General features: G+C 36.2%; 1 protein-coding gene and 1 long non-coding RNA gene across 16 annotated transcripts in view; one reads left to right on the forward strand and one right to left on the reverse strand.

Annotated features, from left to right (window-relative positions):
• The first annotated feature begins 89 nt into the window (after window positions 1-89).
• LOC139764541 (leukocyte elastase inhibitor-like) overlaps window positions 90-12393 on the forward strand; it is a 38639-nt gene continuing 26335 nt past the window's right edge. For 5 of the 15 annotated variants that reach the window (XM_071691281.1, XM_071691278.1, XM_071691279.1 and 2 more), the window contains exon 1: window positions 678-847. In XM_071691281.1, coding sequence (XP_071547382.1) covers window positions 795-847 — 53 coding nt within the window. In that variant the 5' untranslated portion in view covers window positions 678-794. Of the gene's footprint in view, window positions 323-509; window positions 848-5821; window positions 5853-10019; window positions 10040-10552; window positions 10683-12393 lie in introns of those variants that run through there. The other 10 variants (XM_071691285.1, XM_071691288.1, XM_071691290.1 and 7 more) reach the window with 5 other exon arrangements.
• On the reverse strand, window positions 289-9110 carry LOC139764543 (uncharacterized). The gene is made up of 3 exons (XR_011716402.1): window positions 8973-9110; window positions 6209-6289; window positions 289-385 (listed from the first exon to the last, which is right to left on the reverse strand). It is a non-coding gene; the product is annotated as an uncharacterized lncRNA (long non-coding RNA).

The following is a 12393-nucleotide window of genomic DNA, read 5'->3' on the forward strand; positions in this document are numbered from 1 at the left end:
TATTTGTAACACAACTACTTAAATAAATATTAAAACAATTTTCAAGGTTTTGAAAAGAGTAAATTGCTAATATTGTCATTATAGACTTTAGTAGCATCGCTCAATCAAATTACTAGATTCATCAATTGAACTAAGCTGTCATTTGCTTACAAAGATCAAACTCAAATTTCCTATCAACATTCACACTTATTAAAGTGTAAGAAAGACCATGTCCAAAGTCTGAAATGCACAAAGATTTCTAAAACAACTTTTATGGATATCATAAATTTTGCCCTTTTCGGACACACTTACGGATCGATGTAAACACTGAGGAGTCTTGAAGGTAAGGTTCACCATGCACACCCATAGTATTGGAAATTCACCATTAACCTTGTACTTGAGCTGACTATGGAAAATGAAAAACGAAAGATTAACTGATGACCAAGTTCAATTTTGAGAGATGGGAAATATGAATACGAAATATGTTCCCAATTTATTTTACGGTGTATTTACATATATATATATTTTGTATAGAAATGGAATGAAGTTTTACGCAATGCGAGTCATCCTCGGAGCCCTCTCGTAAGAGGTATATACACTGTCGCATATGACTAATGTGAACTCAATTACATCCAAAAAAAAAAAAAACCTATTAGCAGCAACAAAAGGGAATAAAGAGACTTAATTTGTAAATACGCCAAAGTATATGAATGGCTGGAGAGGTGTAGCAAGTTCCGAACAGAACTTGAAGCTTTCTCTCTGATAGCGGAAGCTGATCCCATGACATTAATTGATACTATTCGCATGAGTCACTCATGTCTTCAGCGGTAGTGACCACCACATCTGTGGTGTCTTGCTGTAATTATAGGTGAGTGATATTTCTTTTCTTTTTTTCACAAGGTTGTCTCTGGAACCGGGGGAGGTCCCCGATTTCAGCAGGGTCGGGGACCGTGAGAGATGAGCCTAAGATCTTTCAACGTAATGTTAAGTTTCAAGTTCGGTTAGTTTGGGGTAAAATGTAAGTCTGGTTAGCTTTTAGTATGAAGGACCTGTCAAAAACTACGAAATCTCAAAAACTCAACTTTCACGGTCCCCAAACCTGCCAATATTGGGAACCGCTCCCGGTTCTGTTCAGAAGCTACTACTGCTAACATATTCTACTCTGTAATTTACTCATTTATCCTGAAGAAAAGAAATTACTCGAATCATGGAAGTTCGTTATATAATGTTACACAGTAATTTAAGATGGAAAGGAGTTATTTATTTAATTTTTGGATATTATAATTTTGGGGTAAAGTTCCAGAGATAAGCTATATATTCAGAAGAAACGCATTTCAATGAACTCTATACTCTGAGCGTATAATGTAGATAAGGAGAGTGAAATTTTGAAAATTATGATTCATGATTATTAATGTGCTATTGGGGAGGGCTGTGTTGATCAGGGATGAAGTTGGCTAAGAATAAGTGAAACACTTACAGAAATGAACAGAATTTATGCAAATCTTATGCAAGTTCCATAAAAAAACCTAAGTTTATCATATTTACAGTGTTATTTACATAATACATGAATGTTTTGGTATTATCTGCATTCAGTTTCAAGCAGGATTTTCTCTGTGTTTACTTCCCACTGCATGCAGCTGAGACGGCAGAAGGAAGATGACAATATTGTTGGTATATTTTGATTATGATACTGAAAATTAAGGTATTTGGACCTTAACTTACACCACTGAGGTTTTCATAGGTTCTATTCATTTCTTGTAATGTTTCAATGATTTTTGCCCTCCATTTTCCTTGATCATCATAGCTGTCCCCACTTACTTCTCGTAAGATAAAAAGGATGCTCTCAAGTCATGCTTTTTTATTTAATTCATCTCAACTAAATGTGGAGATTTTGTTGATATCAATTTCTTTTAAATCCATCCTTTGTTTCTTCAGTGCTCATAAACTGGATCTTTACCAAATTAGGTTGGACTGGATAAGTTCGAATAGGTTAGGATATTAGGTTAGGTTAGTAAAGCTGAACACTTAACCTATCCTTACACAATACAACTTATTATGACCTAGAAAAATAGGGCTTTAGAATTTCTTACTACAAAATGTAGGAATCTCAACTCCAAGTACTTTTCTTAAAGCTATTTTCTGAAGCCTGTCAATAAATATGTGCTATGAATATAAATAATTTTGTAAAGTTTCAGATAAAACCCCTATTTTATTGTAGAGTAAAAATAAGACAAAAGTAATGAGGACTGTGAAGATAAAATTCCCAAACAACAAGCATTCAATTTTCATTATTACAAGCTAAATACAGGAACATTATCTTCCTCCTTGTGCCAAATGATCCACAATATTTAAGTCTGATTGTTTAGTTCTAGATGCTGGCTTTTTTTTTTTTTTTCATTTGCTGCTTATATACACACAAAATGGCCAACAAACAGATATACTCAATGAAAGTAATATACTAGTTTAGCTATGCATCAACAAAACAAAACTAGCTTACAACAAAGTGTGATGCACACTTAAGTAAACATTTGGCATTTACATAGATAATGAAGTGCTTAGGGTGGAAGCTTGTTAGATGTTATCAAAGGGGCAGGATAATGGCAAAAACCAGAGATAAATGAGGAAAGCTCAGAGCACTTCTACTTCGAATTCATACTCAAGAAGTTCAGGCACAATTTAGTATAAATATTATATGGCTGGACATTCGGGTTTTGGGTCTTTTTGAACTAAGGACATTTAGAATGTTTACCTTCTAAATGTACTAAAGAACACACTTTAATAAAACTAGAAAAACAGATTAAGATCATGAAGATGGGACATTACTAATTTATGTTGTCTATAAAAATAACTTTTAGTGTGATTGTGTTAGGTACAGTTAGTTTAACTAAGGCAAATTTAAGCGGATTTTTTTTTTCAAAACATTCATAAAATAAATCTAACAAAATTCTAGGTAAAAAAATTTTGAAATCAGTATTTGTGCCATTAAATGTGAATTCGTCTTGAAGAACACAACTTTCCTTTTATAAATTATGGGAACCATTAACTATTAAGGGTCTGAAAAGAAATGTACTGATATTACTGAACATTGCTACATACTATTGGCCATTTTATAGGAAATGATTGAACTAGATGCAGTATGTGATTGCGCATGTGATAGCCCAAAAATGTATTCAATGCACCTGCTCCTTAACAGGCAAGGATGAAATGTCATTTCCATTACCAGTATTAACAAAAAGCAATGTTTTAGAAGTGACTATTTATGCAGAGTTTATTTTCAAGACAGTTACATGATAAAAACTCCATACTTGAATTCATAGGAAGAAAACTTTATAACAGTTAAGTTATTCACTGTACAAATTGTGTGTAGGTCGTAAAGACTATGGCATTAGGTTCTTATGTACAAGTGAAGTCTATGAATGTAGTGCATTTTAGATAGACAGTGTTAAATAATCTGATCATTTAAAATTGAACCCACCTATAACATGGTTGATTTATATACAGTATCTGTTAGGTAGTTATGGAGCATGTACTGAGAGAAATTACTAGCAAGTTTTTTGTGTAGAATATATACTTGTCTAATTGAGAGGAACTGAGTCCTGCATAGTAATACAGCACCCTGATTACCAGCCACCAGAGCAGTGAAACCTTGATGTTCTATTGCAGTACTCTGACTGCCCACCAACTTTCTTAGCGCATTAGCCATCATCAGCCATTCAGTGCATCACCATTACTACTACATATGCTCTTGTTTCTTTAAAACTAGGTTAGAATATGATTAAAAGTATGGTTCAGAAGTTATGATCTGTAAGATCATGCCAGCTGCAGTTGGTAGATCACATTAATGATTGGTAGAAATGCAGGTGTGCTAGGCTGAACATGAAAGGTCACCCTCTGAGGCTCAAGTGTGTATGAGTCACTTTAGTAATCTCTGTATACAAGGTTTTATTTTTTCATATCTTTATTGCTTTTCATGTTTTTTTCAGACCTGAATTGAAATATCTTTTCTATATACTTTCTGGATGGGGTATAATGTTTATCTCTTAAGTTACATTATTTACCAGTACTTGTTAAATTCTAAATTTCTTAAATTTAGGAACAAAAACTTTGAAAGGTTTGTCTTTTCTTAAGGGTGGCCTTCCAAGTCAAAATGTTTACCTCCAAGGCCAGTATGTTCCTGACAATTTTTGTCTCCAGTCTGTGGTACGGAAGAAAGCAGTAGGAGTCATTGTCCTGACTGTAGATAGAAATTTGTAAGTGCAGGTTTATTTTCTCCCCCAGTAAAACTGCTGAGGAAAACTTTATTCATTTTAACTGATTTTCACTCAATAAAATTTCTCCTGATAGCTCCTAAGTGTGATAAGCAGCCTTGATGTTAGAGAATCCCAGTGTTAAAATGCTTCCCCACCTCTACTTTTTTTTTCTTTTTTATCCTTGTCTTTCTATGATATCTATACCTTATAGCAAGTCTCTCTTCTAGACTCTTGGCTTCTGAAATCCATATAAAGGGATTTTTCAATCATATTTTTGGAGAGTATACAGTAAGTACCTGACAGACTTCTCTTGCATATTTATCTGACCTCGGAGACATTTTGAGTCAGTTTGGAGTTCTTTCAATTCTTTTATAAGGGAATCAGACCAGCCTGATGTGATGACATTTTTGAAAATTCTTTCCTAGGTTTTTTCATTATAAGAACACCAGTAATACTGTTGTTTTCTGAAAGTTTTCTACAAGAACCAGTTATGATAGGTTTCAGCATTACCCTATCTAGTCATGGGTGAGATAGGCTCCTTAGAACAATTTTTTTTTCCTTGAGGAGTCTTGTTCCCTTGCCATCTCATCCTAAGTAGGAACTATCTAATCTCTTAGTATTCATGATTTCTAAAATTCTGTATACTGCCCAAGAATAAAACTGTAAGGCAGAAATGTCATATTTTTCTTGAAAACTGTCTTCACAGAAGCACCTCTTTTTGTCAAGGAACATCCTCTCTTGAAGTAAGAGACTAGTTCTGCTGGCACCTATCTAGGAGAGCCCACAATATCAAGAAGGTGGCCTCTTCCTTGGCTTTCCCGGATGGAATCATTAAAAGATGACTTGGGCACTCTTCTAACTTCTTTATTTGATGGTATCTCAGCATGGATGTAATGGATCTCACATGTGTGACTCGGGATTTCTCCCTCACACACAAGTTAGGAACCACCTTACCTCTAGAATCTGTTTCTTTTGACTTTTGCGTATGCTTTCAATCATTATGGGACTCACCAACTGAAGGGAGAACTCTAGCTTTTGAAATATGAAAACCTTCTTCTGTATATGGCAGTCCTGTCGGCATTGTTTACAATTCTTCCTTTTCAAATTGTGTTTTGTCCCTACTGACAGGGATGTTCCAAATACTGTATGAGAGAACATGGATATCTCCAGTTAATGTATAGGGCAAGCATGATTTCAAGGCCCAAGGCAGATGTGAATTGGTTGAGGGGACCACGTGGTGTAGCGGTTAGCGTTATCGACTGTGACATATCATGGGCTTCCCCACGGTTAGGTTTATATTGGTCTGAATCCTGAGTGCTACAGTTAGCCAACTGTTAACCAAGCTGAACATCATCTCAGCACTCAGGAGCTGGCCTCATCCATTGGTCAGGATCACAAGTCAAGAAGTGTTGTGATGTTTGTGCATCGACTTGCAGAAAGTGCATGGCAATTGAGCAGTAAGTGCTCAAAGTCTTCTTTACAGCAGTCATATCATGAGCATGACAGGTTTTGGGATATACTGGTAGATATTTGTATTGCTGCAGTGATGGATGATATCCAGAGTGTAAACAAGAGAGTTTTCTCACAGGTCTGGCAGGATGGAGTTAAAAATTGCAAAGAAAGGTCAGCTGTTTAATGTTTGTTGTATTATTTCAGTGTTTATGTGCTTTATCAGTATTATATTTACTGAGGGTGGTGGGATTTGCGAGTAGAGGTTAGTCAGGTTACTGGAATGCAAGGTAGGGGTGAGCTTTATTCTTTACTTGGGGAGTGGGTGCTGAGCATTTATGAAGTGGCCTTGATTAGGGCAATCAGTTGCCCCTATTCTATCTCTTAACATGAAAACAGAAAAGAATGAGGGACTCACTAATACTATGGATAAGGAGTCGTCACTTACCTATTCCCACTGAGAAGTTAAGAGCTCATAGCAATCTAGCCCGCTGCAATACTAATACTATGGATAAGGAGTCGTCACTTACCTATTCCCACCGAGAAGTTAGAGCTCATAGCAATCTAGCCCGCTGCAGTCCTTGTGATCTTATAACTCATGGTACTTTATCCTGGAAAGAAAAAGTTTTATAGTACTTTAAAATCCTGACTTCAGTGTAGGAGTAAGTGCTTCATTGTGCAAGCTTCTTCAGCACCCTACGCTTATGTTGTCCCCATTCACCCAAGGTCACATTGTTCCCCCCACTCTTCATCACACATCTACTCTACATTAGCCCCAATGCTGTACTTATAGACCATCAACTATGGATTCCTATATTCAGTAAAGTTTCTGTTTGTCCACTTGTACTAATTTCATGAGGTAACTATTGATATCTTTCACAAACAAGATTCATACTTATAAGTTTCAGTGACCTCTTCCTACACACAGTATCAAAGCCATTTACTGCTGTTTAATTTCCTACATGTTTCATGTAACAGATCAGCATTGTATGCATACTTGTGATGATTTCCATTATATTTCACCATGGTTCTGCAACATAACTGCATTTTTTTCATTTCCCTTCATATGTTATTTCATCCATGGGAAAATGAAACAACCATGGAGGCATTACACAGCTTTGATGCGGACAGTCATATTTCAGACGCACTGCTTTCTTACCTTAAAAAGCATTTAGAATTCATCTCTACTCATAAGAGATTCAGAACATCCCTAATTTTTGTTTCTTCTTAATTTCATCTGTGTATACGAGTAGATGGGCCATTCTTCGTTTGTTTCCTGGTACTTCCTCGCTGATTTGGGAAACAGCGATCAAGTATGATAAATAAAATAATATATAGATTAAATCCACAAACGTTACGTTTACTTTTATCCTCGAGGGCTTACATCACGATTTGTCTAAACTGAAAAAATATGGTTTACTTCATCCATACCTAAATTCACTTTGTACCTTATTTCTTATAGTCATCATCTTCCTCACATACAAGGAGTTGGTCATTAATCCTCCAAACTATTGGTGGTCAAAATATGCATCATCATTAATGCCAAAACATTTATTCCTTTTATTTTTATAATAGTTTTCAGTTACAAAGCACAAGACCACTTTCCCCTGCACACCTTTCACACTTTATAGATCCTTTCATTAGGAGTTTAATAAAGAGCTGTGCCCTACTCTCATACGACTCAGTCAATACACCCAGCTTTTCAGTTTTTAGATATATTTGCATCTTCTGAAACATATTCTCCAATCTCCTGAAACATCAGTCCTTTTGCGTATCTGTTGTACATCTATTTTTGTAAACTCTTTAATGAAGGCTACTGTTTAGCTTTCACAAACTAAATCCTTTGTCACAAGCAATCTCCCAGACTTGTCTAGCATACCATGTCTTTTTCAGCATCCATACAGTCCCTCTCAAAACATTTTATTCTTCACCACACTTTTCTTCATGCATTTTTCTGAGACCTTCATTTGTTTTACTCTATGCATCAATAGCATTTACTCTCCATGAATAAGTATCATATGTGATATTTAGTGCAAACAGTAACATCAGTAGTTCACTGGATCACTGTCTGTATTTCTTTAACATGTCATCACTTAGGACCCAGAGTTCAGAACCAGAGTCTCAGACATTACAAAGATTTGCAAGAGGATTTTGATCGTCAGAAAATGGCCCAAATTATTCTTTGAGTTATGAACAGTAAGTTTTAGTACCTAATTATCAGTGTAACAGGATAGGGATGAAGGAAAGTCATGTAACAAACTTATGTATGACTGCACATTTGACAGTATCTTTTCACAAATACACCTATAATTTTCTCTGTAGTGTCTTCCATAGACAATAACAGCAGATCGAGTCATGTAAAGCCAAAAACAATGGTGTGTGTTTTACCTATAAGACAGCATATTTTAACTGAGGATCTGGTTAGATGGCATGCAGATTCAAATTCTGACAAAATTTCAAAGAATAGACTTTGTCCTCCAATTTACAGCAACTTTACCAAGTTGATATATAAACTGGGACCTAGCTATGCTTTTTTTTAATACTAAAATAATACAAAGTATGGCATATCGCCAATGTTGGGAGTTCTATACAAAAGCTACCAGAGAAGTGAGAATACTAGGATATCAAAATGCAGTGTTCATTTCTTTCTCAGTATCAGTATCATTCACCTTTGCATACAGTAACCATACTCATATTGGCAACCTTTGTGGTATAAGCTGCACTCCTAAGTTCTCCTAAGTGTGCACAAAACAAAGTAAGTTCTTTCTGCAAATTACCTCACTACAACCCCACTATTTTGGCATTCATCCCAAACGCTAATACTCCGTCTCACACCCTATTTCGTCGTATGACAATTTACAGCCCACAAGTCCATCCTCATTTTCTCTTGCGTTCATGGCCCGAGACATATCCGTAACATCATAATATTGTTTGGTCTCATGTACCTTCAAACATGACCATGTTTGATCTAACTGACGGCAACCCCTCCTTCCACACGCTTCATAATTCACCCAGGTCCATTAGCACCTTCCAATTTATGTATGACTCACGTTAGCCCTCCATGATTTCAACCTCTGCCACGTCCCTAATCTTCAGGTCCTCATTTTTTTTTTTTTTTGTTTAAATTGGCACGTCCTCCTCCTTCAAGTTCTCACTTAGAGATATGCTAACACCATCCTAGTTTACCCTCTTGCTGCACCTCACTACCTTACCTTGTTTCATATTTGCCATTGACTTTACCTGATTACCTTACCTTTTTTCATATTTGCCAGCAACTTTACATGATTGCCTTACCCTTTTTCATATTTGCCATCAAGTTTCCTCTCACACCTTCTTCAAAACAGTGACCGCCTTGAGTTTTGAGAATCTGCCACCAGGTCGCATACTGTTTCACCTTCATGGCATTTGACTCCCTCAACTCCTTGTAAACGGAGACATTATGAATCTCTCACACAGGCCCACCTGATGATGATAAAGACAGTAATTGATTTTTCTAATTAAAACAATTTACTACAATTATTGATCTTGAGGTTCAAAAAGTAACACTACATATGGGATGGTTGACATCTTTTTAGCTATACATAATTCACAAGGGTGGTAGGGATTAGCAAATACAGACTCACCAAACTGAAGGCAGTTGTCAGTGGACATTATGGAAATGATATCCGTTACCCAGCTGAAAGCAGTTCACTTTTAATTGATCATTTGTCTTATAACTAATATTGGCATGACCCCGTTAGAACAGATCTTTAAGAAATCAGTGAAATTCAATGATATATTAATTAGCGGAAAGTAAAACAGGAAAAAAATCGATTGACTGACCAATATTAACTAAACGGCAAACTAAGCTCCGTTTTCTTTTTACTTCTACTTGTTCAGAACTGCAGAAAGACTCCAGAGAAGTCACCCGTTTTAACTATTATAGTTTTTATTGGAGTTGAACTTTCACATACATTGCTAGTATGTTTCTGTTTAATTAAAATGGTGTCCTGCTGCTATTTTCTAAGGAAAGAGCAGCGACCCAGAGGAGCAAGGTATGAGTCTACTGCTAATCTCGACTTCAGTTAAAAACTTCTATAACTATTACTCCACCAACATGAGTTAAGAATCCACTTGGTCTGTGTTGTAGAATTATATATATTTTTAGTGAGAACTAACATGAATATGTAATGCGCCGTAATGATGAATACTCCTGTTATGTAATGGTGTAGAGAGGATCCCAGAGATAAGTATTTATTGATACCAGTCAGGACATCAGTTTGTGGCTAGTTAAATTTATTGTCACATGTGTATCAGGTGTAGGTAATGAGGGTCACATTTGAGCACAGTTGGTGACTTCCTTTGGAGCCTTAGCAAATGAAGTATGTATGAGTTGGTTTCGATACCACAGTCTTTCCCTCTATTTTTTAACTGGTCCCCATTTAGGCTAATGTTACATCTGGATATGATCTGTTGTAAGCTGTAGATTTACGAAGACATTAGGCGTAGAAGATAAAACTAAAAGTGGTAAAACATGACGCGATTCACAAATAGGTAAGTGTTTACTGTATACAAGAGTTGCCATGTTTTGTTTATTTACTGACTAGGCCTGCTGGGAAATGTTACTAGATATTTATTTATTGTTACATAGCACAAGCCATTTTTCATATGATTTATATTTCTATATTTGAATTTCGACTTAGTAATAGTCCCTTTAGTCTAACATGGTAATGTTATCTACTCACAACTGGCAATGAGGAACCTATAGGTGATTAAGGGCGTTTCTACCGGAAATGATTTTTTTGCTTTGCTTGAAACGATGTGTAATTATAAAAAAAAAAACCCAAGTTTTTCTGATTTATTTCAAGTAGCGAGTATAATACTTATGGTTACGAAAAACTTCAGGTAGGCCAAATGAAATAAAGTTAAAATCAAACTAGATAAGGTGGCAAGCAGGCATCGCGGCTGTCAGTGTGCTGGGCTGCCGCACCAATTCGTCGTAAACTCTTTTGGCGAGTACACCAGGTTAGTCTGACCATTACATTTTTTTTTTTTCTATTTATACTGCTTACCTGATTTACGTTTATTTATTTAAGATGAAGCATTTTGTTGTTGAGATGTATTATAGGGAAACCTACAGTCAATCTTTTCCAATCAGGTTGATGAATTTTTGGTTACAGGAACACTCGGATATTTCTTAGTGTGGTAGTACGTATATTGCTACAGTTTAATATACAGACCGATTGAAATGTTTAGGATAAATTCATATTCTTTATATCCATACGCACGTACAATAATTATTGTGGATAGATTTTTTTTTCTTGCAACTACGACTAGTTCTCTTACGTAAAACGTGTTTGAGACTTGAATATGGGATATCATTTTAATCATTGTAGTTGAAATAATGTAGTCTCGTATTTGATAACCTATAATGGAAAAAAAATCCATGTCAGTAATAACGGAGATATAAGGATTTCGTCTGAACTATATATCAGGTGGAACAAACGAAAATTTATCATTATGTAAAGGTGAAAACTATTGAGAACAATTTACGCTCATAATTTTGTTGAGTAAATGACATGGAAAGCCAACAATATGTAAGCCTAGAAGTAACGTATTATCAGTGGTGGGGAAGGATTGGCTGTAGGCTGATGGGTAAAGCTTTAAACAGCCTTTTTTCGTCTCCTAACCTCATGTAAATTATTGAATAAATGTATAAATAAGCACCCGAGCAAACGTCATAACCGCGGTTCCTTTATCTTGCCCTTTTTACCGGTGGCGTACCAGGGCGGCACCAGATCCACTCGTCATAGACCCTTATCAGAACTGATAACATTCATGAATATTCAGTTATCTTGTTATAATATATCTTGAGAGTGGTAAAAATAGGGAGGTGCTTAACACCTGGGATTTTCACACCCACATCTGGTTATTGACCTTCACTGATGTCATTGCCAAATTTATACATGCCACAAAACATTCTTTATCTTATTTTTCACCCTCACCTTTTCGAAGGCCATTAACCATGTTGTAATATGCAGATCACAGCATATTGTTGACGTTCACGTACTTCACTTACCTCTGACACACTCCATTAATATAAATATATTTATATTTATTTTGCTTTGTCGCTGTCTCCCGCGTTAGCGAGGTAGCGCAAGGAAACAGACGAAAAATGGCCCAACCCACCCACATACACATGTATATACATACATGTCCACACACGCCAATATACATACCTATACATCTTAACGTATACATATATATACACACACAGACATATACATATATACACATGTACATAATTCATACTGTCTGCCTTTATTTATTTCCATCGCCACCCCGCCACACATGAAATAAAAAAACCCTCCCCCCTCATGTGTGCAAGGGAGCGCTAGGAAAAGACAACAAAGGCCCCATTCGTTCACACTCAGTCTCTATCTGTCATGTAATAATGCACCGAAACCACAGCTCCCTTTCCAAATCAAGGCCTCACAGAACTTTCCATGGTTTACCCCAGACGCTTCACATGCCCTGGTTCAATCCATTGACAGCACGTTGACCCCGGTATACCACATCGTTCCAATTCACTCTATTCCTTGCACGACTTTCACCCTCCTGCATGTTCAGGCCCCGATCACTCAAAATCTTTTTCACTCCATCTTTCCACTCTATTATCGTTCCATAATGGCCTTTTCCCTTACCGGCCTTTATTTATTGTACGGGCACGTTCATA

Source organism: Panulirus ornatus, chromosome 50, assembly GCF_036320965.1.
Source record: "Panulirus ornatus isolate Po-2019 chromosome 50, ASM3632096v1, whole genome shotgun sequence".
NCBI lineage: Eukaryota > Metazoa > Arthropoda > Malacostraca > Decapoda > Palinuridae > Panulirus > Panulirus ornatus.